This window comes from Nomascus leucogenys, unplaced genomic scaffold (genome assembly GCF_006542625.1).
Source record: "Nomascus leucogenys isolate Asia unplaced genomic scaffold, Asia_NLE_v1 000642F_140476_qpd_obj, whole genome shotgun sequence".
In the NCBI taxonomy this organism is placed as follows: domain Eukaryota; kingdom Metazoa; phylum Chordata; class Mammalia; order Primates; family Hylobatidae; genus Nomascus; species Nomascus leucogenys.
The window spans coordinates 61297-87962 of NW_022097921.1; the positions used below are offsets into that span (position 1 = coordinate 61297).

General features: G+C 50.8%; 1 protein-coding gene across 1 annotated transcript; it reads right to left on the minus strand.

The window, feature by feature from the left end:
* Window positions 1-1010: 1010 nt before the first annotated feature.
* LOC100602399 (granulocyte-macrophage colony-stimulating factor receptor subunit alpha-like) lies at window positions 1011-26666 on the minus strand. The gene is given in 13 exon segments (XM_030809149.1): window positions 1011-1310; window positions 6326-6407; window positions 8726-8822; window positions 11569-11704; window positions 14216-14245; window positions 16057-16190; window positions 19281-19453; window positions 20625-20754; window positions 20872-20958; window positions 20961-20994; window positions 23298-23437; window positions 26338-26439; window positions 26557-26666. Coding segments are annotated over 13 exon segments (1272 nt in total). The 5' UTR covers window positions 26606-26666; the 3' UTR covers window positions 1011-1232.

Here is a 26666-nt window from a genome sequence, read left to right on the forward strand (position 1 = left end):
CTGGCACTGTACAATAATAAATTAATTTTTTTTTTTTTGAGATGGAGTCTCGCTATGTCATCCAAGCTGGAGTGCAGTGGTGTGATCTCGGCTCACTGCAACCTCCGCCTCCTGGGTTCACGCCATTCTCCTGCTTCAGCCTCCCGAGTAGCTGGGACTACAGGAGCCCGCTACCATGCCTGGCTAATTTTTTGTATTTTTAGTAGAGACGGGGTTTCACCATGTTAGTCAGGATGCTCTCAATCTCCCGACCTTGTGATCCGCCTGCCTCGGCCTCCCAAAGTGCTGGGATTACAGGCATGAGCCACCGTGCCCGGCCATGATTTTTTTTTTTTTTTAATGAGATGGAGTTTTGCTCTTGTGGCCCAGGCTGGATTGCAATGGCGCAATCTCAGCTCACCAGCTCAGTTATTTAAGGAGGAGGCTAGACAGTGCCTCAGTGGTTGGGTTGGAAGAAGATGCAAAAGCTTCTTGGATTCTAAGCACCTTTGCGAAATACACTTTTTTTGAGACAGAGAGATGGGGTCTTACTTTGTTACCCAGGCTGGAGTGCGGGGGTGCAATCATAGCTTACTGTCAGCTTGAACTCAAGTGATCTCCTACCTCAGCCTCCCAGATAGCTGGGACTACAGGCACAAGCCACCACGCCCAGCTAATTTTTGCCTTTTTTGTAGAGATAGGGTCTCGCTATGTTGCCCAGACTGGTCTTAAACTCCTGTCTCAAGCAATCCTCCAAAGTGTTAGGATTACAGGCATGAGCCACGGCCCCCAGCCAAATATCAGGTTTTTATTATTTACTATTTACTATTATTATTTGTTTTGAGATGCAATCTTGCTCTGTCACCCAGGTTGGTGTGCAATGGCGTGATCTTGGCTCGCTGCAACCTCCGCCTCACGGGTTCAAGCGATTCTCCTGCCTCAGCCTCCCGAGTAGCTGGGATGATGGGCATCCGCCACTGCGCCTGGGTAAATTTCTGCATTTTTAGTCCAGATGGGGTTTCACCATGTTGGGCAGGCTGGTCTTGAACTCCTGACCTCAGGTGATCGGCCCGCCTTGGCCTCCCAAAGTGCTGGGATTACAGGCATGCATCACCGCGCCTGGCCCCAAATACCATGTTTTTAAATAAAAACATAGAAAATTATATAAAGGCTCACAGCATCATCAACAAGAAAACAGTTCCCCAGTGTCACGGAGGCGGAGATGTCCACGCCATTCCTACACCCTCTGGGTCTCAGGTAATTTCCTTCACGGTCAAGACCTCTTCACGGTAGCCTTTCCCTTCCTCTGGGGTGAATTCCTCCCAGATGATCTGAGAAAAAGGAGGATTCAGGCTGTCAGATCTTCACGAGCTCAGCCTGGGACTCAGTGGGCTGTGTTTCTTTTCTTTTTCTCCCTCGAGACGGAGTCTCACTCTGTTGCCCAGGCTGGAGTGCAGTGGTGCGATCTCAGCTTACTGCAACTTTGGCCTCCCGGGTTCAAGTGATTCTCCTGCCTCAGCCTCCCAAGTAGCTGTGATTACAGGTGCTCATTACCACAAATTTGACTGATTAGATGGGGCCCACCCTTCTCCTTTAGACCTTCAACTGATTAGAGGAGGCCCACTCTTCCCCCTTTAGACTTTTGACTGATTAGATGAGGCCACCTTTCCCCTATATACCTTCAACTGATTAGACGACACCCACCCTTCCCCTTTAGACCTTTGACTGATTCGATGAGGCCCACCCTTCCCCCTTTAGACTTTTGACTGATTAGATGAGGCCATCTTTCCCCTATATACCTTCAACTGATTAGACGACACCCACCCTTCCCCTTTAGACCTTTGACTGATTCGATGAGGCCCACCCTTCCCCCTTTAGCTGCCACTGGCTAAATTTTGTATTTTCAGTAGAGATGGGGTTTCACCATGTTGGCCAGGCTGGTCTCGAACTCCTGACCTTGAGGTGATCCACTCGCCTCAGCCTCCCAAAGTGCTGGGATGACAGGTGTGAGCCACTGCGCCTGGCCAGGGGTTTTTCCTGGGGTAAAGATCTGAGACAGATCCACCCATGTGGCCTCATAGTTGACGATGAACAGGGTGGCCTTTGGAAGAGCTTGTGAGTATGAAACCTGGGCAGGGTACAGCAGGTGCTAAGCCCCAGGAGCCGACGGAGCTCAGAGAAGGGAAGGTTGAAGCCTGAAGCCGTCATCCTGGCACCTCGATGTGGGGAACCCATGGGGGTCAGTGGAAAGCAAGGGCTGAGGAAGAGGCTGGCGTGGGGGTGGAAGGTAACGGAATGACAGATGGACGGGTCTAGGACGGGGGTGTGCAAGTGGAAACCGGGAGGATGCGGGTCACACAGATCCCTCACCCTTAGTCACCCTCTCTGGGGTCTTGCTGTTGAGCCTCTCTCTCAGTCTCTCCGCCTCTTTTGTCTGTCTCTCTCTCTGTCTCTCCACCTCTTTTCTCTGTCTCTCTCTCAGTCTCTCCGCCTCTTTTCTCTGTCTCTCTCTCTGTCTCTCTTTCCTCCCCCTCTCACCATCTTCTACCCCCATCTCTGGGTCTCTATCTCCGTCTTCCTGCGTGTCTACCTCTTTCAGGTTCAGTCTCTCTGTTTCTCTTTCATCTCTTGGTCTCTGTCTCCGATACCTGGCACCAATGACGTGTCCCGGTGGCTAGGCTACAGTCCCCAATTATTGAATCAAACCTTGACTCAGGGGCTGCTACCAAGGTGCTTTGTAGATGTCAAGTTCACAATCAGCTGATTTCCAGGAAAAAGAGATTGGACTGGAGAATGTGGGTGGGCATTATCTAATCAGTCAAAGATCTAAAGGGGGTGGGCCTCATCTAATCAGTTGAAGGTCTAAAGAGGGTGGGCCTCATCTAATCAGTCGAAGGTCTAAAGGGGTGGGCCTTGTCTAATTAATAAGCTGAAGGTCTAAAGGGGAAGGGGGGAAGGGTGGGCTTCATCTAATGAGTTGAAGTTCTAAATGGGAAGGGTGGGTCTCATCTAATCAGTCAAAGGTCTAAAGGGAGAAGGGTAGGCCTCATCTAATCAGTCAAAGGTCTAAAAGGGAAAGGTGGGCTTCATCTAATGAGTCGAAGGTATATGGGGGAAAGGTGGGCCTCATCTAATCAGTTGAAGATCTAAAGGGGGAAGGATGGCCTCATCTAATCAGTCGACGGTATGAAGGGGAGGGTGGGCCTCATCTAATCAGTTGAAGGGCTAAAGGGCAAGGGTGGGCCTCATCTAATCAGTTGAAGGTCCAAAGGAGAAGCATGGGCCTCATCTAATCAGTCGAAGGTATAAAGGAGAATGGTGGGCTTCATCTAATCAGTCAAAGGTCTAAACAGGGAGAGTCGGCCTCATTTAATCAGTTGAAAGTCTAAAGGGTAAGGATGGGCCTTATCTAATTAATAAGCTGAAGGTCTAAAGGGGGAAGGGTGGGCTTCATCTAATCAGTTGAAGGTCTAAAGGGGAAGGGTGGGTCTCATCTAATCAGTCAAAGGTCTAAAGGGGGAAGGGTGGGCCTTATCTAATCATTCAAAAGTCTAAAGTGGGAAGGGTGGGCCTCATCTAATCAGTCGAAGGTCTAAATGAGGAGAGTGGGTCTCATCTAATGAGTTGAAAGTCTAAAGGGTAAGGGTAGGCCTTATCTAATTAATAAGCTGATGGTCTAAAGGGGAAGGGTGGGCTTCATCTAATAAGTTGAAGGTCTAAAGAGGAAGGGTGGTCCTCATATAATCAGTCAAAGGTGCAAAGGGGGAAGAGTGGGCTTCATCTAATCAGTCAAAGGTCTAAAGGGGAAGGGTGGGCCTGGCCTAATCAGTTGAAGGTCTAAAGGGGAAGGGTGGGCCTCATCTAATCAGTTGAAGGTCTAAAGGAGAAGTGTGGGCCTCATCTAATCAGTCGAAGGTATAAAGGAGAATGGTGGGCTTCATCTAATCAGTCGAAGGTGTAAACGGGGAGAGTGGGCCTCATCTAATCAGTTGAAAGTCTAAAGGGTAAGGGTGGGCCTTATCTAATAAATAAGTTGAAGGTCTAAAGAGGAAGGCTGGGCTTCATCTAATCAGTTGAAGGTCTAAAGGGGGAAGGGTGGGCCTCATCTAATAAGTCAAAAGCCTAAAAGTGGCTGGGTGCAGTGGCTCACGCCTGTAATCCCAGCATCTGGGAGGCCAAGGTGGGTGGAGCACCTGAGGTCAGAAGTTAGACCAGCCTGGCCATGGTGAAACCCCGTCTCTACTAAAAATACAAAAAATTAGCTGGGCATGGTGGTGTGAGCCTGTAATCCTAGCTACCTGGGAGGCGGAGGTTGCAGTGAGCCGAGATTGCGCCACTGCACTCCAGCCTGGGCAACAAGAGCGAAACTCGGTCTCAAAAAGAAAAAAAAAAGTCTAAAGGGGAAGGGTGGGCCTCATCTAATCAGCTGAAGGTATATAGGGGAAGGGTGGGCCTCATCCAATCAGTCAAAGGTATAAAGGGGAGGGTGGGCCTCATCTAATCAGTCGAAGGTCTAAAGTGGGAAGGGTGGGCTTCATCAGTTGAAGGTCTAAAGGAGAAGGGTGGGCCTCATCTAATCAGTCAAAGGTCTAAAGGATAAAAGCTGAGGTTCCCCGGACAAGAGTTTTATTTCCTTTTTAAAAATTTCATCTCCTACTCTGAGAATGTAGGACAGTTCTGCCTCTGGGATGCAGCATCAGCCCTGACCTGAATTTCCAGCCTGCCAGCCTACTGCAACATAAGACGCAGTCCCTGAGCCGGAGAGAGGTGGGTGGGAGAGGAGCGCCAATGGGGTCTCAGGGTGCAGGTCACATGGTTCCTCACCCTTGTTCACCCTCTCTGGGCTCTTGCTGAGACTAAGTCCCACTGCTCTGTCTTCCCTGTCTCTCTCGGTGTCTCTGTGTCTCTTTTCTCTGCCTCCCTCTCTGTCTCTTTCCTCCCTCTGTCTCTCTCTTCCACTCCCATCCCTTGGTCTGTCTCTTTCTGTCTCTCTCTCTCTCTCTCTCCCCTCTCCGTGTCCACCTATGTCTCTCTGTTTCTCCCTCTCTGTCTTTGTCTCTTTGTCCCTGTCTCTATCTCTCCTCTGTCTCTCTCTTTCTGTCTCTGTGTCTGTCTTTGTCTCTCTCCCCTCTCTGTGCCTCTGTTCTTCTCTGTCTCTCTCCTCTCCCTGCTGCGGTTGTTTTTTTGTTTTGTTTTGTTTTGTTTTGTTTTTGATATAGAGTTTTGCTCTTGTTGCCCAGGTTAGAGTGCAATGGCGCGATCTCGGCTCACTGCAACCTCCGTCTCCAGGGTTCAAGTGATTCTCCTGCCTCAGCCTCCAGAGTAGGTGGGATTACACGCGTGCACCACCACACCTGGCTAATTTTTGTAATTTTAGTAGAGACAAGGTTTCTTCAGGTTGGTCAGGCTGGTCTCGAACTCCCGACCTCAAGTGATCCACCCGCCTCCCAAAGTGCTGGGATGACAGGTGTGAGCCACCGCGCCCAGCCCCCGCCTGGGTCTTTGTGTTTGTTGTTTGTCTGTCTCTGCTTCTCCATCTCTCTCTGTTTCTCCATCTCTGTCTCTCTGTCTTTTTCTCTTCGTATGTCTCTGTATTCCTCTCTGTGGCTCTCTCTCTCTTTCCCTCTCCCTTTTTTCCCTCCCTCTCTTTCTCTGTCTGTGTGTCTGCCTTTCTTTCTGTCAGTCTGTCTGCCTGTTTCCCTCTCTCTTGTCTCCTTCTCATTATCTCCTATGTTCCTCGCTCTCTCCTCCATCTCTCTCCTTCCACCTTTCTCTGCCTCTGTCTCTTGTCTCTTTATTTCTGCCTCTCCCCTCTACCTTCTTTTTTTGTCACCCAGGCTGGAGTGCGGTGGTGCGATCTCGGCTCACTGCAACCTCCGCCCCCTGGGTTCAAGCCATTCTCCTGCCCCAGCCTCCCGAGTAGCTGGGATTACAGGCGTACACCACCACGCCCGGCTAATTTTTTTTATTTTTAGCAGAGATGGGGTTTCACCATGTTGGCCAGGCTGGTCTCGAACTTCTGACCTCACGTGATCCACCTGCCTCAACCTCCCAAAGTTCTGGGATGACAGGCGTGAGCCACCATGCCCGGCCCTCTCTACCACCTTCTCCTCCTTTTTTTGGCCACTACCCTGCCTCAATTTCTCCTGATGGAGCTCACAGAGACAACCCTGACCCCAACCTGGGAGAAGACCCAGGAGCGGGACACAGATTCCAGCCACACCCGTGGCGACGCTGCGGTCACAGCTGGTGGAGAAGCAAGACGGTCGACACTCAGAGGCCATGTCCCACGCTCCCCACTACCCGCTTTCCATCCCAGGTCACCTCTCCGCCCACCCCTACCTACCTCGTCTTCCACCTCATGGTTATCATTCAGTTTGTCTTTGATCTGTGGAACCGGCGGGAACAGTCGCTGCATCCTAAGGAACCTGAGACACAGAGAAAAAGTGTGAAGAGAATGAACCCCAGGTCACCAGAGTTCCTTCCATCACGCCCTGTGCCGAGGGACGCTGCGTGCGGGGTGTCTGCGCTCAACTACACAAAACAACTTCTCTAAGAATCACCAAGTGACGAAAATCTTAAGGAACTAGGCCAGTCGTGGTGGATCACACCTGTAATCCCAACACTTTGGGAGGCCGAGGTGGGCGAATCATAAGGTCAGGAGTTCAAGACCAGCTTGGCCAACATGGTGAAACCCCGTCTCTACTAAAAATACAAAAAATTAGCTGGGCGTGGTGGCGGATGCCTGTAATCCCAGCTACTAGGGAGGCTGAGGCAAGAGAATTGCTTGAACCTGGGAGGCAGAGGTTGCAGTGAGCTGAGATTGTGACACTGCACTCCAGCCTGGGCAACAGTAGGAGACTCCATCTCCAAAAAAAAAAAAAAAAAAGAGTTCAAGACCAGCCTGGCCAACATGGAGAAACTCCATCTCTACATCTCTACTAAAAATACAAAAATTAGCTGAGCATCATGGGGCATGCCTGTAATCCCAGCTACTCAGGAGGCTAAGGCAAGAGAATCGCTTGAACCTGGGAGGTGGAGGATGCAGTGAGCCGAGATTGCACCACTGCACTCCAGCCTGGGCAACAGAGTGAGACTCCATCTCAAAAAAAAAAAAAAAACACCTCCAACCCACAAACCGTGCTCTTCAAGGCTGGTGGGATCAAGGCAGGCGTTTCCCCTCTGGAGCTCAGCCCTTCAACACCAGTGACCTCAGACTCCCTGAAGCTGCCCACAGCTGACTGCCTCTTCCATTCCCATCCCTGTGCCTGAGAGGCTGAGGGAAGATTCTAGAAAGATTCCCTGTGAGCATCACTGTGTATTCCTGTAGGATCTCCTGTTTTTTCAGTTCTTTTTGTTTGTTTTGAGACGGAGTCTCACTCTGTCACCCAGGCTGGAGTGCGGTGGTGCAATCTCAGCTCACTGGAAGCTCTGCCTCCTGAGTTCAAGCGATTCTCCTACTTCAGCCTCATGAGTAGCTGGGACTACAGGAACGCGCCACCATGCTCGGCTAATTTTGTAATTTTAGTAGAGACAGGGTTTCCCCATGTTGGTCAGGCTGGTCTCAAACTCCTGACCTCAGGTGATCCTCCCACCTCAGCCTCCCGAAGTTCTGGGATTACAGGCGTGAGCCACTACGCCTAGCCTAGTTCCTTAAGATTTTCATCATTTGGTGATTTTTTTTTTTTTTTCGAGACGGAGTCTCGTTCTGTCGCCCAGGCTGGAGTGCAGTGGTGCGATCTCCACTCACTGCAAGCTCCGCCTCCTGGGTTCACGCCATTCTCCTGCCTCAGCCTCCCGAGTAGCTGGGACTACAGGCGCCCTCCACCATGCCCGGCTAATTTTTTAGTAGAGACGGGGTTTCACCATGTTAGCCAGGATGGTCTCGATCTCCTGACCTTGTGATCCACCAACCTTGGCTTCCCAAAGTGCTGGGATTACAGGCGTGAGCCACCATGCCCGGCGCATTTGGTGATTCTTAGTGTGTATCTGTGTGGTCCCTGAATCCAATGACAGATGCCCTTCTAAGAGACAGAAGAGGAGACACAGATGCAGAGGAGGAGGCCACGTGGAGACGGAGGCAGAGACGACAGTGATGCGGCCACAAGCCCAGGGATGCAGGGAGCCTCCAGGAGCTGGGAAAGGCAGAAAGGATCGTCCCTTAGAGGCAAAGCCACAGGAGACAGGAAGATACCGTAACCTTTGTGCCCACAGCTGACCTTTGTGGGGGTCTCACGTCTGGCAAGAAGGTGGGGTCCCAAGCAAGTTCTCCGTATTACTGGATGGGTCATGGGACCACCAGGTAGTTTTGCAGGCTGTGTTTCTCTCTTTTTATTTATTATTATTATTTTTTTTTTTGAGATGGAGTTTCACTCTTGTTGCCCAGGCTGGAGCGCGATGGTGCAATCTCGGCTCACTGCAACCTCCGCCTCCCAGGTTCAAGCAGTTCTCCTGCCTCAGCCTCCCGAATAGCTGGGATGACAGGCACCTGCCACCACGCCTGGCTAATTTTGTAATTTTAATAGAGACGGGGTTTCTCCACATTGGTCAGGCTGGTCTCGAACTCCCCACCTCAGGTGATCCTCCTGCCTCGGCCTCCCAAAGTGTTGGGATGACGGGTGTGAGCTGCCGCACCTGGCCAAGGCTGTTTCTCTTTCTCAGAGACAGAGACAGAGACTTGGAGAAAGCACTTTTCTCCCGGCCTGGCCTGTTTGCCTGGGGGAGGCCCAGGTGTTTCACAGATTACCTTTTAAAGAGGAAGCCGAGGACGAGGCCACAGACAAGGGTTCCCAGGATCAGGAGCACGTAAATGTACACAGAGCTGAGGTTTCTGTCGTCAGAGCCTAGAGAGGCACACAGGTTTGCGTCTGCGGTGAATCGCTGATGGACGTGTGAAAGGAAATTAAATCTCTTTGGGTGTCCAAACGCATTTAGCCAAAGGGAACAGTCAAGCTGGGAACTGGGACCAGCAAACCTGCCTCCCTCTTTTTGGTTCCTAAGTAAGATGGCTCTGAGATGAAAGGCGACCTGCCTGCCCCATGTTTTGGACAAGGAAATTTGTGGTGAGCTGTTAAAACTTCGCCACCATGGGCCGGACGCGGTGGCTCACGCCTGTCATCCCAGCACTTTGGGAGGCCGAGGCAGGTGCATCATCTGAGGTCAGGAGTTCGAGACAAGCCTCACTAAACATGGTGAAACCCCGTCTCTACTGAAAAAAAAAAAAATACAAAATTAGCCACTCATAGTGGCGTGCGCCTGTAATCCTATCTACTTGGGAGTCTGAGGCAGGAGAATCACTTGAACCCGGGAGGCAGAGGTTGCAGTGAGCCGAGATCGTGCCGCTGCACTCCAGCCTGGGTGACACAGCGAAACTCCATCTCAAAATAAATAAATAAATAAAAATAAAAATACAAAAATTGGCCACACGTGACACATGTCTGTAATCCCAGCTACTTGGGAGGCTGAGGCAGGAGATCACTTGAACCCGGGAGGTGGAGGTTGCAGTGAGCCGAGATTGTGCCATTGCACTCCAGCCTGGGCAACAGAGAGAAACTCTGTCTCAAAATAAATAAATAAATAAATAAACAAACATATATATTTTAAAAATGGCCAAGCATGATGCATGCCTGTAATCCCAGCTACTCAGGAGGCTGAGGCAGAGAATCACTTGAACCAGGGAGGCGGAGGTTGCAGTGAGCTAAGATCGTGCCATTGCACTCCAGCCTGGGTGACACAGCGAAACTCCATTTCAAAATAAATAAATAAAAATAAAAATACAAAAATTGGCCAAGCGTGATGCATGCCTGTAATCCCAGCTACTCAGGAGGCTGAGGCAGGAGAATCGCTTGAACTCGGGAGGCGGAGGTTGCAGTGAGCCGAGATCGTGCCATTGCACTCCAGCCTGGGTGACACAGCAAGACTCCGTCTCAATAAACAAACAAAAAACATTTCTTACAGGTGCAGTCACCCCGGCCCACCAGACACAAATGCACCTCTGATCATCTCTGTACCCCATTTTGTCTGTGATCTGGGAGATAGAGGTGCACCACTGCACTCCAGCCCACATTTTTTCCTCCGTCCCCTTTGTTTAGGCAAAAACCGCATACTTCTCAATATCCTGCCCCTTCCCCTTTTCAATTTGGAGCCCTCAAAATCATCTTCAGAGAAAAACATGGACCTGTCTCCTGGGCGGCCAAGACCTGGCTTTGAAGAGAGCTTCCCCGGCCGGGCGCGGTGGCTCACACCTGTCATCCCAGCACCTTGGGAGGGTGAGGCGAGCGGATCACCTGAGGCCAGGAGTTCGAGACCAGCCTGACCAACATGGAGAAACCCCGTCTCTACTAAAAACACAAAATTAGCCGGGTGTGGTGGCAGATGCCTGTAATCCCAGCTACTCGGGAGACTGAGGCTGGAGAATCACTTGAACCTGGGAGGCGGAGATTGCGGTGAGCCGAGATGGTGCCATTGCACTCCAGCCTGGGCAACAAGAGCGAAACGCCGTCTCAAAAAAAAAAAAAAAGAGGGAGAGAGCGTCCCCTTGGCGAGCCAGAATGGTGATGGTTTGACTGGACAAAGGCTGACTGATTATTTCCCAGTGGGGTAGAGGGAGGTGGGGCTTTAGGAGGGCTCTCAGTGGGGCCCTTCTCTGGCTATTCAGGGATTCTAGCTCATCTATCCTGAAAAAAACACCAGCAAAGCAATGTTGCATGACCCCATATGACTATGAGACCACCTGCTTCTACTTTTTTTTTTTGAGACAGAGTCTCGCTCTGTCGCCTGGGCTGGAGTGCAGTGGTGCGATCTCGGCACACTGCAACCTCTGCCTCCTGGGTTCAAGCCATTCTCCCGCCCTCAGCCTCCTGAGTAGCTGGGATTACAGGCACGTGCCACCATGCCTGGCTAGTTTTTTTTGTTTTTTTTTTTTTTTTTGAGACAGAATCTTGTTCTGTCACGCAGGCTGGAGTGCAATGGCATGATCCCAGCTCACTGCAAGCTCCGCCTCCCGGGTTCAAATGATTCTCCTGCCCTCAGCCTCCCGAGTAGCTGGCATTACAGGCACCTGCCACTGTGCCGGGTTAATTTTGTATTTTTAGTAGAGACGGGGTTTCACCACGTTGGCCAGGCTGGCCTCAAACTCCTGACCTTGTGATCCACCTGCCTCGGCCTCCCAAAGTGCTGGGATTACAGGCGTGAGCCACCGCACCTGGCCGAGTTTTTGTATTTTTAGTAGAGATGGGGTTTCACCATGTTGGCCAGGCTGGTCTCAAACTCCTGACCTCATGATCCACCTGCCTCGGCCTTCCCAAGTGCTGGGATTACAGGCGTGAACTGCCGCGCCCGGCCCTTCTCTGGTTATTAAGGGAGCCTAGCTCATCCGTCCTGAAAAAACATCAGCAAAGCAATGTTGTGTGACCGAGTACGAGACCACCTCCTTCTTTTGAGCCTCAGCAATAAACTCAGAGCCTGATACTACTCCCAGCGACGTTCTCAACTCGATCTCAGCGCCCAGAACAGAGCACCTGACCTCTGTGCCTGCTCCAAGGTGGCGGCAGACGACACAAACATCCCTCACCTCTGCCCGACGCTTACCAAATTCAGTGGCTTCACTCCAGGAACTCCAGTTCAGGATGCGGACGTCTGCAGCTCTGATCTTCACACTATGTTTCACTCTGGGCTCAGAGCTTGGAAAGTTGTATCTATTTTCCAAATCACCAGAAACATTAATCTTTGGAGGAAAAAAGGAAGTTAGAGATAGGCGTCTTCCACGTGGAGGAAAAGGTTGTCTTTTTTCATTCTTTTGTCTTTTAAATTTTTTTCTCCTTTTTTTTTTTTCTTTTTTTTCTACCACTCTGAATGCACTTGGTCTGATCGGGTCTTGGAAGCTAAGCAGAGTCAAGCCTCGCTAGTATTTGGATGGGAGACAATTTGGGAAAATTTGGGTGATGTAGGCTTTAAATTATTTTATTTTATTTTATTTTATTTATTTATTTATTTATTTATTTATTTATTTATTTATTTTGAGATGGAGTCTCGCTCTGTCGCCCAGGCTGGAGTGCAGTGGCGCATTCTCAGCTCACTGCAAGCTCCGCCTCCCGGGTTCACGCCATTCTCCTGCCTCAGCCTTCCGAGTAGCTGGGACTACAGGCGCCCAGCACCATCCCCGGCTAATTTTTGTATTTTTAGTAGAAACGGAGTTTCACCATGTTAGCCAGGATGGTCTCAAACTCCTGACCTCGTGATCCACCCGCCTCAGCCTCCCAAAGTGCTGGGATTACAGGCGTGAGCCACCGCGCCTGGCCTATTTTATTTTATTTGAGACAGACTCTTGCTCTGTTGCCCAGGCTGGAGTGCAATGGCATGATCTGGGCTCACCGCAACCTCCGCCTCCTGGGTTCAAGCGATTCTCCTGCCTCAGCCTCCTGCGTAGCTGGGATTACAGGCGCCCACCACCACTCATGGGTAATTTTTGTATTTTTAGTAGAGACAGGGTTTCTCCATGTTGGCCAGGCTGGTCTTGAACTCCTGACCTCAAGTGATTTGCCCGCCTCAGCCTCCCATGGTGCTGGGATGACAGGCTTGAGCCACCATGCCTGGCTAAAGTTTTATTTTTTGAAACAGAAATTGTTGGCCAGGTGTGGGAGTGGGTGCCTGTAGTCCCAGCTACCAGGGAGGCTGAGGCAGGAGAATCACTTGAACCTGGGAGGTGGGGGTCGCAGTGAGCCAAGATCGCACCACTGCACTCCAGCCTGGGGGACAGAGCGAGACTCCATCTCAAAAATACATACATACATAAATAAATGATTCAGGAGCAACAACTGATATTAACAGAGCTTCAGACGGATAGTTTAGCAAGGGATATTAAGATCCCCAAGTCTAGCATATGCATTGGACAGAGGAGGATACTGAGGGTCAGAGTGGCTGCAAGAGTTGGTGAATATCCGGCAACAGTACTCACTCTAAAAACATTTTAGAGGGAGACATAATCTCCTTAGACAGTCACTGGAATATATTTTTAACCCACTCAGAGGAAAGAGGAATAAAATGGGAAAATCAGTAGAACAGACTGAGCATAAATATTTCAACCATTGGGATATGAAGGTTGAGGCTAAGAGCGGACCCATGTGAGATCTGTGTCCTCCGGTTCAGGGTCCACCGTGTCCACCCCTGGGCCACACTGGCACTAAGTGTCCCATAAACCAAGACTGTAGGGTTACGCTGGGTTCATGGAGACTGTATGTACGGTGATGCTAGGGTTGTGAGTGGTTCAACTGTATGTGGGGCAGAGTATTCTCCTGTCTACACTGGATCCAGGTAGACGTAGGGCCGGCTCTACACTGGGTCTAGGTGGAGGTGGGGCAGGGTCTCCTCCTGTCTACCCTGGGTCCAGGCAGACATGGGTCGTGGGTCGGGGACTGTAGGGTTACTCCAGGGGTCATGACTAGGAGACTGTAGGGGTCGTGAGTAGGGGACTGTAGGGTTCTGCCAGGGTGGTGAACAGGGAACTGTAGGGTTACGCCAGGGGTCATGGGTAGGGGACTGTACAGTTACGCTAGGGGTTATGAGTAGGGGACTATAGAGGTCGTGAGTAGGGGACTGTAGGGTTATGCTAGGTGTGGTGAGTAGGGGATTGTAGGGTTATGCCAGGGCTCATGGGTAGGGGACTGTATGGTTATGCTAGGGGTCATGAGTAGGGAACTGTAGGGGTCGTGAGTAGGGGACTATAGGGTTACTCTGGGGGTCGTGACTAAGTGGACTGTAGGGTTACACTAGGTGTGGTGACAGGGGACTGTAGGGTTACACTAGGTGTGGTGATAGGGGACTGTAGGGTTACACTAGGTGTGGTGATAGGGGACTGTAGGGTTACACTAGGTCTGGTGATAGGGGACTGTAGGGTTACACTACGTGTGGTGATAGGGGACTGTAGGGTTACACTAGGTGTGGTGAGTAGGGGACTGTAGGGTTACACTAGGTCTGGTGAGTAGGGGACTGTAGGGTTACACTAGGTGTGGTGAGTAGGGGACTGTAGGGTTACACTAGGTCTGGTGATAGGGGACTGTAGGGTTACACTAGGTGTGGTGACAGGGGACTGTAGGGTTACACTAGGTGTAGTGAGTAGGGGACTGTAGGGTTACACTAGGTCTGGTGAATAGGGGACTGTAGGGTTACACTAGGTCTGGTGATAGGGGACTGTAGGGTTACATGGAGGGTCGTCAGTAGGGTCTGTGGTTTCACTTACCAGTAGGTTTTCCGTGCCAGGCTGGGTATTCTAGAAACAAAACAAAACACAATACAAGACTCACTGTTTCCATTTCTAAAACACTTTAGATGGTTCACACAGTGTCTCCCCTGGTGTGGACACCGAATGGGAAAGAGTCCCTGAGGAGCGGCGGGCAGGTCTCCCTCCACAAACCCCGAATCTACAAGACAGGTAGGATGAGGAGCTGCCAACACGGAATTCTTCCTGGCCAGATATCTTCCTGTGACCCATCCAGAAAGGTCTCACTGGCCTTGGGGCAGGGTATTCTCCTGTCGTCCAGGCAGATATGGAGCAGGCTCTCCTTGTCTACACTGGGTCCAGGTGGTTGTGGGACAAGATCTCCTCTTGTCTACACTGGATCGAGGTGGATGTGAGGCAGGCTCTCTTCCTGTCTACACTGGGTCTCCGTGGAGGTGGGGCAGGGTCTCCTATCTACACTGGGTGGAGGTGGAGGTGGGGTGGGGTCTCCTCCTGTCTACACTGGGTGGAGGTGGAGGTGGGGTGGGGTCTCCTCCTATCTACACTGGGTGTAGGTGGAGGTGGGGCGGGGTCTCCTCCTGTCTACACTGGGTGGAGGTGGAGGTGGGGTGGGGTCTCCTCCTATCTACACTGGGTGTAGGTGGAGGTGGGGTGGGGTCTCCTCCTGTCTACACTGGGTGGAGGTGGGGCGGGGTCTCCTCCTGTCTACACTGGGTGTAGGTGGAGGTGGGGTTGGGTCTCCTCCTGTCTACACTGGGTGGAGGTGGAGGTGGGGTGGGGTCTCCTCCTATCTACACTGGGTGTAGGTGGAGGTGGGGTGGGGTCTCCTCCTGTCTACACTGGGTGGAGGTGGAGGTGGGGCGGGGTCTCCTCCTGTCTACACTGGGTGTAGGTGGAGGTGGGGTTGGGTCTCCTCCTGTCTACACTGGGTGGAGGTGGAGGTGGGGTGGGGTCTCCTCCTATCTACACTGGGTGTAGGTGGAGGTGGGGTGGGGTCTCCTCCTGTCTACACTGGGTGGAGGTGGAGGTGGGGCTGGGTCTCCTCCTGTCTACACTGGGTGTAGGTGGAGGTGGGGTTGGGTCTCCTCCTGTCTACACTGGGTGGAGGTGGAGGTGGGGTGGGGTCTCCTCCTATCTACACTGGGTGTAGGTGGAGGTGGGGTGGGGTCTCCTCCTGTCTACACTGGGTGGAGGTGGAGGTGGGGCGGGGTCTCCTCCTGTCTACACTGGGTGTAGGTGGAGGTGGGGTTGGGTCTCCTCCTGTCTACACTGGGTGGAGGTGGAGGTGGGGTGGGGTCTCCTCCTATCTACACTGGGTGTAGGTGGAGGTGGGGTGGGGTCTCCTCCTGTCTACACTGGGTGGAGGTGGAGGTGGGGCGGGGTCTCCTCCTATCTACACTGGGTGTAGGTGGAGGTGGGGTTGGGTCTCCTCCTGTCTACACTGGGTGGAGGTGTAGGTGGGGTGGGGTCTCCTATCTACACTGGGTCCAGGTAGACATGGGGCAGGGTCTCCTTCTGTCTACACTGCGTCCAGCTGGAGGCGGAGCAGAGGCTCTCCCTCACCTGTGGTATCGTCCCCTACATCTCCCGGTCCACTTCCTGGTTCCATGGTTGCAGGATCATCCTTGTCCATCCTCCCTGCCACCTCCTTCAAGGTGGCTTCACAAGCCACAGACCCTTCACCTCTTCCTCTGCTACCCGAAGTGCGTTCACCCCAGAGTCACCGCTCACCACCCACCCATCCTTCCCCCAGGCCACTTCCCCGGGATTCCCAGGCTCCTCTGTGGCCGTGTCGCATACGCCTCCCTCCTGGTGCCCAGCCCCAGGGAGCTCTCACCGACCTTTCTGTGGACGGCCAGCTGGTACTGAAAGTCCAGGTACGACAGCTTCTGATAGGTCCTGGGCTGTTTCCACCGTACGAGGCAGTGTGTCGTGTTGCAACGTACAGTGACATTGCCGGGAGGGTTGAATCGTTCTGTAATGAGGGCGCAGGACACAACCCTGAACCTGAGAGGTCCTGTCTACACTGGGTCCAGGTGGAGGTGGGGCAGGGTCTCCTGTCTACACTGGGTCCAGGTGGAGGTGGAGCAGGGACACCTCTTTGACTACACTGTGTCCAGGTGGAGATGGGGCAGGGTCTCCTCCTGTCTACACTGGGTCCAGATGGATGTGGACTAGGGACACCTCTTTGTCTACACTGGGTCCAGGTGGACGTGGAGTAGGAACACCTCTTTGTCTATACACTGGGTCCAGGTGGATATGGAGTAGAGACACCTCTTTGTCTACACTGTGTCCAGGTGGAGGTGGGGCAGGGTCTCCTCCTGTCTACCCTGGGTCCAGGTAAACGTGGAGTAGGGACACCTCTTTGTCTACTCTGTGTAGGGAAAAGAAAGAGAGATCAGGGGGCTGGGCACGGTGGCTCATGCCTGTAATCCCAGCACTTTGGGAGGCCGAGGTGGGCGGATCACGAGGTCAGGAGATAGAGACCATCCTGGCTAACACAGTGATACCCCATCTCTAATAAAAATCCAAAAAAATTAGCTGGGCATGGTGGTGGGCGCCTGTAGTCCCAGCTACTCAGGAGGCTGAGGGAGGAGAATGGCGTGAACCCGGGAGGCGGAGCTTGCAGTGGGCCGAGATCGCGCCACTGCACTCCAGCCTGGGTGACAGAGCGAGACTCTCTCAGAAAAACAAACCAAAAAAAAAAAAAAAAAGAGCAAGCGATCAGACTGTTACTGTGTCTACGTAGAAAAGGAAGGTAAGAAACTCCATTTTGATCTGTATTTTGAACCATTGTTTTGCCTTGAGATGCTGTTAATCTGTAACTTTAGCCCCAACCTTGTGCTCACAGAAACGTGTATGGAATCAAGGTTTAAGGGATTTAGGGCTGTGCAGGATGTGCCTTGTTAACAATATGTTTGCAGACAGCGTGCTTGGTACAAGTCATCGCCATTCTCCATTCTCCATTAACCTGGGACACAATGCACTGCGGAAGGCCGCAGGGACCTCTGCCCAAGAAAGCCTGGGTATTGTCCAAGGTTTCCCCCAACTGAGACAGCCTGAGATATGGCCTCGTGGAAAGTGAAAGACCTGAGTGACCCCCAGCCCGACACCAATAAAGGTTCTGTGCTGAGGAGGATTAGTGAAAGAGGAAGTCCTCTCGCGGTTGAGATAAGAGGAAGGCCTCCGTCTCCTGCCTGCCCCGGGAATGGAATGTCTCGTGTAAAACTCGATCGGACATTCGTTCTATTCTGACAGGAGAAAACCGCCCTGTGGCTGGAGGCGAGATATGCTGGCGGCAATACTGCTCTGTTACTCTTTACTACACTGAGATGTTTGGGCGGAGAGAAACATAAACCTGGCCTGCGTGCACATCCAGGCATAGTAGCTTCCCTTGAACTTATTTGTGGCGCAGATTCCTTTGCTCACATGTTTTCCTACTGACCTTCTCCCCACTATCACCCTGTCCTCCTGCCGCATTCCTCTTGCTGAGATCGTGAAAATAGTCATCAATAAATACTGAGAGAACTCAGAGACTGGTGCCGGTGCCGGTCCTCCGTGTGCTGAGCGCTGGTCCCCTGGGCTCACTGTTCTTTCTCTATACTTTGTCTCTGTGTCTTATTTCTTCTCTCAGTCTCGTCCCACCTGACGAGAAATACTCACAGGTGTGGAGGGGCTGGCCCCCTTCACACTGGGTCCAGGTAGAGGTGGGGCAGGGTCTCCTCCTGTCTACACTGGGTCCAGGTAAATGTGGAGTAGGGACACCTCTTTGTCTACACTGGGTCCAGGTGGATGTGGAGTAGGGACACCTCTTTGTCTACACTGGGTCCAGGTGGAGGTGGTGCAGGGTCTCCTCCTGTCTACACTGGGTCCAAGTGGAGGTGGGGCAGCTACCATGTACAGGAGAGATACCCAGTGGGGCAGGGGGTCCAGGGTGGGAGGTGGGGATGGGCTCAGTGGGCAGGAGTCACACTTCTGTGAGAGTCCTGAGCCTGAAGAGGCTGGGAACGTCCAACGGGATGAAGGAGTCCACGGGCTTGGGAAGAGGACAGTGTGTGGGCATATGGGGCTGGCTCCAAGAGGCCAGCCAGGAGTGGGGCACTGGGACACGAAGAGATGTTGGTGAGGAAGAAATGAACAAAAAGAGGAAGGAAGGAGGAAAGGAGTGAAGGTGAAGGAAGGAGAGGAAGAAGGAAGGAAGAAGGGAGGGAGAGAGGGAGGGAAGGAAGGAGGGAGGGAAGAAGGAAGGAAGGAAGGAGGGAAGGAAGGAAGGGAGGGAGAGAGGGAGGGAAGAAAGGGAGGGAAGGAAGGGAGGGAAGGAAGGAAGGAAAGAAAGAAGGGAAGAAAGAAGAAAGGAAGGAAGGAAGGAAAGAAGGAAGGAGAGAAAGAGGGAGGTCAGTTACGTTGGCTGACACCTGTAATCCCAGCACTTTGGGATACTGAGGCCAGCCCGGCCAAGACGGTGAAACACCGTCTCTACTAAAAATACAAAAATTAGCTGGGCATGGCGGTGGGCACCTGTAATCCAAGCTACTAGGATGAGACAGGAGAATCGCTTGAACCTGGGAGGCAGAGGTTGCAGTGAGCTGAGATTGCACCACTGCATTCCAGCCTGGGCAACAGAGTGAGACTGTATCTTAAAAAAATGAAAGTTAAATCAGCTCAGTTCTAATTTGTTACAGCACCAAAATTACACAAATTTTTGTTTGTTTTTGAGACAGAGTCTTGCTCTGTCACTCAAGCTGGAGTGCAGTGGCACAATCTCACCTCACTGCAACATCCACCTCCTAGGTTCGAGTGATTCTCCTCAGCCTCCCGAGTAGCTGGGACTACAGGCACGTGCCACCATGCCTGGCTAATTTTTGTATTTTTAGTAGAGATGGGGTTTCTCCATGTTGGTCAGGCTGGTCTCGAACACCCGATCTCAGGTGATTGGCCTGCCTCGGCCTCCCAAAGTGCTGGAATTACAGGTGTGAGCCACCACACCTGGCCTCAGTTACACAGATTTTAAGGCAAATTCCATTTCACCTATAAACAATAGGAAAATCATATGTGTTATTCTCACCTATTTTCTTTGTGTCCAAAAGTGAATCGAAGAATTGGATGCCAATTTCTCGGCTAGTTCCGTTAACCAGAAAGTAATTGCGAGACGTTAATCCTGACAGGTTATCCAGGTGACATCCCACATGGGTTCCCGAGTCTTGTATGTAATAAGGACACCGGATCTCCCTCTTTCTCCTGAAAGATTAGAAAGTGTTCAGAGAGCAATCAGGAAAACAAAACAAAACACAAAAACACAAAACAAAACAAAAACAAACACAAAACAAAAAAAACAAACACAAAACAAAAAAACAAAACAAAACAAAAACAAAAAACACAAAACAAAAACACAAAACAAAACACAAAACAAAACACAAAACAAAAACACAAAACAAAACAAAAACAAAAAACACAAAACAAAAACACAAAACAAAAAAACACAAAACAAAAACACCAAAACATGAAACAAAAAAACACAAAAACACAAACCAAAACAAACACAAAACAAAAACAAAAGTAAAAACACAAACACAAAACAAAAACAAACACAAAACACAAAAACATAAAACAAAACCACAAAAACACAAAACAACAAAAACATGAAACAAAAAAAACAAAAATACAAAAGGAAAACACAAAAACACAAAACAAAACAAAAACAGAAAAACACAAAACAAAACGACACAAAACAAAACAAACAAAAAAACAGGCCCAGTGCGGTGGCTCACGCCTATAATCCCAGCACTTTGGGAGGCCAAGGCGGGCGGATCACTTGAGGTCAGGAGTTTGAGACCAGCCTGGCCAGCATGGTGAAACCCCGTCTCTACTAAAAATACAAAAATTAGATGGGTGTGATGGAGTGCACCTGTAGTCCCAGCTACTCGGGAGGCTGAGGCAGGAGAATCGCTTGAACCCGGGAGGGAGGCACAGGTTGCAGGGAGCTGAGATCACATCACTACACTCCAGCCTGGGTGACAGAGCAAGACTCTGTCTCTAAATAAATATATGGAGCCTGGTGTGGTGGCTCATGCCTGTAATTCCAGCACTTTGGGAGGCCAAGGCACGCTGATCACTTCAGGTCAGGAGTTTGAGACCAACCTGGGCAACATGACAAAACCCTGTCTCTACTAAAAATACAAAATTTAGCTGGATGTGGTGGCGGGTGCCTGTAATCCCAGCTACCTGGGAAGCTGAGGCAGGAAAATTGCTTGAACCCAGAAGTTTGAGGTTGCAGTGAGCCGAGATGGTGCCATTGCACTCCAGCCTGGGCAACAGAGCAAGACCATGTCTTAAGAAAAAAAAAAAACCAGCGTGATTTTTCTCCCATCCCTGCATTCCTCATAATTCTTCACATGAGGTGAACACTTACTTTGAGTTTTGTATGTACAAAAAATACTGGACGTCACGGGGGGCCGTCGGACCCCTCGCCCAGGTGCAGTTCAGGAAATCCACATTGTAGATGAAACAGGAGAAATTCTGAGCCGCGGTACCCTCCCTTCCTGGGAAGAGGCAGAAACAAAACAATTTTCACTCTGAAGTTCAACGGGATGTACTTTGATGCTGGTAGGATGGTGGGGGGTAGTGCTGTAAACGGATCCCTGAGCTGTCTTGCTTACCTGAGTTTGGATAAAGCAGTTTTTGCTGAAATCCTCTTTGACTGGTATTCACGTGAACCTCAAATGTGACTCCTTCATGTATACAATTTCACGAAATGTGCACGAACATTCGTTGTTACTGAGCTGAAGAGTTGCAACCAGACAGAGCCGATTAGGAAACAACCGTCTGTCTCCTACACTCTTCAGGCTGGAGGGCATTGGCGCGATCTCGGCTCACTGCAACCTCCGCCTCCCAGGTTCAAGTGATTCTCCTGCCTCAGCCTCCCGAGTAGCTTGGATTACAGACACCTGCCACCACACCCAGCTAATTTGTGTATTTGTAGTAGAGACAGGGTTTCACCATGTTGGCCAGGCTGGTCTCAAACTCCTGACCTCAGGTGAGCCACCCGCCTCGCCCTCCCAAAGTTCTGGGATTACAGGCATGAGCCACCACGCCCGGCCATGGTATTGGTTTTTACCTGGATTTGGCGACACACGGCTGCCTCCCTTTGTGAAATCATCTCCCTACGCTTCCTCTGAGGACTCTGAGTGGATACGCCAAATACCAGCTTGCAGGTGAAAACTCAATCTGATACTCTAGCAGTGCTGAAAGTATCAGACTAGAGGCCACGTGCAGTGGCTCACACCTGTAATCCCAGCACTTTGGGAGGCCAAGGCGGGTGGATCACTTGAGGTCTGGAGTTTGAGACCAGCCCGGCCTACATGGTGAAACCCTGTCTCTACTAAAAATACAAAAATTAGCCAGGTGTGGTGGTAGGCACCTGTAATCCCAGCTACTCGGGAGGCTGAGGCAGGAGAATCTCTTGAACCCAGGAGGCACAGGTTGCAGTGAGCTGAGATCGTGCCCATGCACTCCAGCCTGGGTGACAGAGTGAGACTCCATCCCCCCAAAAAGGGTTGGACACAGTGGCTCACACCTGTAATGCCAGCACTTTGGGAGGCCGAGGCTGGCGGATCACTTGAGGTCAGGAGTTTGAGACCAGCCTGGCCAACATGGTGAAACCCCGTCTCTACTAAAAATACAAAAATTAGCCAGGTGTGGTGGCGGGCACCTGTAATCCCAGCTACTCGGGAGGCTGAGGCAGGACATCTCTTGAACCCGGGAGCCAGAGGTTGCAGTGAGCTGAGATCACGCCACTGCACTCCAGCCTGGGCAACAGACGAGACTCCATCCCAAAAAATAAAGGTCGGCTCACACCTGTAATGCCAGCACTTTGGGAGGCCAATGGGGGGCGGGGGCAGATCACGAGGTCAGGAGTTCAAGACCAGCCTGACCAACATGGTGAAACCCCGTCTCTACTAAAAATACAAAAAGTAGCCGTGCATGGTGGCAGGCGCCTGTAATCCCAGTTACTCGGGAGGCTGAGGCAGGAGACTCGCTTGAACCTGGGAGGTGGAGGTTGCAGTGAGCCAAGATCACACCAGTGCATTCCAGCCTGGGGAACAAGAGCGAAACTCCATCTCAAAACAAAAAAAAATGTATGTCATCTGGGGTAACATAGCAAGACCACCTATCCATCTGTGTAACATCTATCTATAGAATTGATTATCAATCTCCCAATCATCTATTATCACCTATCAATCAATAAATCACCTATCACCTATCTATCGATCATCTATATTTCTCTCTTCCTCTCCCTCCTCTTCTGTTCTCTCTTTCTCTGTGTTTCTCCCTCCTTCCCTCCCCTCTCCCCGCTCTTCTGTCTCTGTCTCCTGTGTTCCAAAAACCCTGACCTTAATCCCTTGGGGGACCAGGATGGTGACACAGTGACAAAGTCACTGACACTTTAGTTTTCTCCGTCCTTCTTCCACCACAGACCCAGGTACACATCCAACTGCATTTGCCAGGATTTCTGTTATCTTGGGGTAAAATACGCTCTTGGGCTAAAATACAGTAAAATAGGCTCTGCCTCAGGGAATCAGTCTCCGGTACACATTGCAGACATGAGCCAACAGCACTTTCCCAGTCCCCCTGAGATTGTGGCTCCGACATTTCTCCAAATACCACACTTGTGTTGTTTGTGTCCGTGACCCTCTCGCTTTTATTTAATTTGATTTATTATTATTATTTTTTGAGACAGAGTTTTGCTCTTGTTGCCCAGGCTGGAGTGCAATGGCGCCATCTCGGCTCACCACAACCTCCGCCTCCCGAGTTCGAGTAATTCTCCTGCCTCAGCCTCCTGAGTAGCTGGGATTACAGGCATGCACCAGCACGCGCGGCTAATTTTGTATTTGTAGTAGAGACGGGGTTTCACCATGTTGGTCAGGCTGGTCTCGAACTCCTGACCTCAGGTGATCCACCCGCCTCCGCCTCCCAAAGTGCCAGGATTACAGGCATGAGCCACCGTGCCTGGTTGACCCTGTTGCTTTTAACTCGGAAAGGGCTGTGTAAAGGACAGGGGTTGAGCATGGGAAATTCGTCTCACCCTGGGTTCCACGACTCTGTTCTTGTCAATTAAGAAACACCTGCTGAAGGTTGTATTTTCTTGGCAGTCCCAGCTTAAATTCATCGTCCTGGAGTCAAACCTCACATTGAGACTAGAGGCTGGTACTGCTGTTCGCAGATCTGCAAAGAGTGGGCACTGGATTCAGAATTTCCTCTTTTCCTTTTTTTTTTATTTTTTTTTTTTGAGATGGAGTCTGGCTCTGTTGCCCAGGCTGGAGTGCAATAGCGCGATCTTCGCTCACTGCAAGCTCTGCCACCCGGGTTCAAGTGATTCTCCTGCCTCAGCCTCCCGAGTAGCTGGGATTACAGGCGCCGACCACCACGCCCAGCTAATTTTTGTATTTTTAGTAGAGACGGGGTGTCACCATGTTGGTCAGGCTGGTCTCGAACTCCCGACCTCAGGTAATCCACCCACCTCGGTTTCCCAAACTGCTGGGATTACAGGCGTGAGCCACCGCGCCTGGCCGGCCCTGTTTTCTCTCCTCCCACCCGGCTCTGGGAGGTGAAGTTCAGGGCTGGAGCCTGCTGACTTTCCTCTCTCACCCACGTGGCCCCAGGACGTCCCACATCCTCAGGTATCTGTTCCTCCCTTGTGCATCTTCCTTCCTTTTCTCAGCCCCCTTGCTGTTTCTGAAAAAGGAGATTTCTACTGCGGAAATACTCAAACATCACCTGAAGACTGGGGGTGGTGGCTCACGCCTCTAATGCCAGCACCTTGGGAGGCTGAGGCAAAAAGCTGACTTGAGCCCAGTAGGTTGAGATCCGTCTGGGCAACATAGCAAGATCGCATCTCTTAAAAAAAACAATTTAAAAAATAAATTTAAATGAGGCAGGCGTGGTGGTGCACATCTGTAGTTCCAGCTTGCTCTTTCTCCACATAGAGATGTTTACTGCAGAAATCATCAAAAACCGGCCGGGCTCGGTGGCTCATGCCTGCAGTCCCAGCACTTTGGGAGGCTGAGGTGGGTGGATCACCTGAGGTCAGGAGTTCGAGACCAGCCTGGCCAACATGGTGAAACCCCATCTCTACTAAAAATACAAAAAAATTAGGTGGACATGGTGGTGGGTTCCTGTAATCCCAGCTACTCAGGGGGCTGAGGCAGGAGAATCGGTTGAACCTGGGAGGTGGAGGCTGCAGTGAGCCGAGATCGTGCCACTGCACTCCAGCCTGGGAGACAGAACAAGACTCCATCTCAAAAAAAAAAAAAAAAAAGAAAGAGAAATCAAAAACCAGTCTTGGCAACATAGCAAGATCCCATCTCTATAAAATTAAAAAAAAAATTTAAATTAGCTTGGTGTGGTGGTATATTTTTGTAGTCCCAGCTACTTGGGAGGCTGAAGTGGGAGGATACTTGATCCCAGAAAGTTGAGGCTGCAGTGAGCCGAGATCGCACCACTGCACTCCAGCCTGGGTGACAGAGCGAGATCCTGTCTCAAAAAAAAAAAAAAAAAAAAGAGAGAGAGACAGAGAAATAAAACCGCTTGAATGAGAACAGGAAAAGACTCTTTATCCAGAGTGATGTGGCTTTGAACACGCTTCCCAAATTATGGAACTTGGCAGTTTAAAATAAAGCCGAAGGAATTTGAGAAAATTGCAGAAACAGAAAGCTGTCTTTGTCTCTCTTCCCTGAACCAGGTCACAAACACCTGGAAATATTTTCCTGAAGCAGGCCCTGACACCCTCAGTCAAGAGGGTCCCTCCTGGAAATGCAAATCAAAACCACAATGAGTTATCATTCCACACCAGTCACAATGGCTATTATTAAGAAGTCAAAAAACAAGAGGCTGGGTGTGGTGACTCACACTTGTAATCCCAGCACTTTGGGAGGCCGAGGCGGGGGATCACCTGAGGCCAGGAGTTTGAGACCAGCCTGGCCAACATGACAAAACCCCATCTCTACTAAAAATACAAAAAATTAGCCGGGCCTGGTGGCAGGCACCTGTAATCCCAGCTATTCGGGAGGCTGAGGCAGGAGAATCGCTTGAACCCGGGGGGCTGAGTTTGCAGTGAGCTGAGATTGAGCCATTGCACTCCAGCCTGGGCAACAAGAGGGAGACTCTGAAAAAAAGAAAGAAAAAGAAAAAGAAAGAAAGAAAAAGAAAGAGAAAAAGAAAGAAAAGGAAGAGAAGAAAGAAAAGAAAGGAAGGAAGGAAGGAAGGAAGGAAGGAAGGAAGGAAGGAAAGAAAGAGAAACAAAGAAGAAGAAGAAAGAAAGAAAGAAAAAGGAAGGAAGGAAAGAAGGGAAGAAAGAAGGAAATAAAGAAAGAAAGGAGAAGAAACAAAGAAGAAAGAAAGAAAGAAAGAAAGAAAAGAAAGAAAGAAAGGAGGGAGGGAGGGAAGGAAGGAAAGAAAGAAACAATGGAAGGAAGAAAGAGAGAGGGAAGGAGGGAAGGAAGGAAGGAAGAAAGAAGGAAAGAAAGAAAAGAAGAAAGAAGGAAGGAAAGAAACAATGGAAGGAAGAAAGAGAGGGAAGGAGGGAAGGAAGAAAGAAAAAGAAGGAAGGAAGGAAGGAAAGAAAGAAAGAAAAAGAAGAAATGAATCAGGAGGGAGAGAAGGATGGAAGGAAGGAGAGAAGGAAGGATGGAAGGAGGGAGGGCAGGGAGAAGGAAGCAAGGGAGGGAAGAAGGGAGGGAGGAAAAAGGAAGGAAGCAGAAAAAGGAAGGAAGGAAGGAAGGAAGGAAGGAAGGAAGGAAGGAAGGAAGAAAGAAACACTTTGGCCCCATGCAGACATGGGTCCTCATCCTGGCCCCATCACTACCTGGATGGTCGTTGGGTTAAACCGTGGAGGTCTCTGAGCCTCTGTTTTCTCATCTGTAGAATGGGTGGATGGGAATTAACAGCAGAAAAGGAGGTGAGGACAAGAGGAGCTCTGAGCTTCTGGTGGGTTGGCTGGTGCTTACTGGGTCCCTCATAAATATTAGAGATGAAAGGCAGATGGACCCAGGTATCCAGATAGGTCTCCAGATGCAGGACATCTAAATAGGGGCGCAGGGAAGGTTCAGCCAGGTTTCCATACTTACCCGATTTCTCTGGGATCAGGAGGAATGCTGGGTGTGGCAACTCACAGAGCAGAAGGCTTGTCACCAGGAGAAGCATGGTGCTGGTCAGAGGGAAGGGAAGAGCTGCAGGAGAGAAAATGTCACACAGTGAGAAGGGTGCTTCTCCCAGGACATTCCTGGCAGGGGACCCAAGGGAGGTGATTTGGGGAAACAAACCCAGGATGGTGGTCAGCTGCTGACCTGGTCGAATGAGGGGTCGTGGCCAGCTGGGGAAGGTCTGCAGGGCCATTATTCTGCCTACCAGATGGGACTAGGCTGTGGACATCTCTGGGGCCATTATTCCATCTACC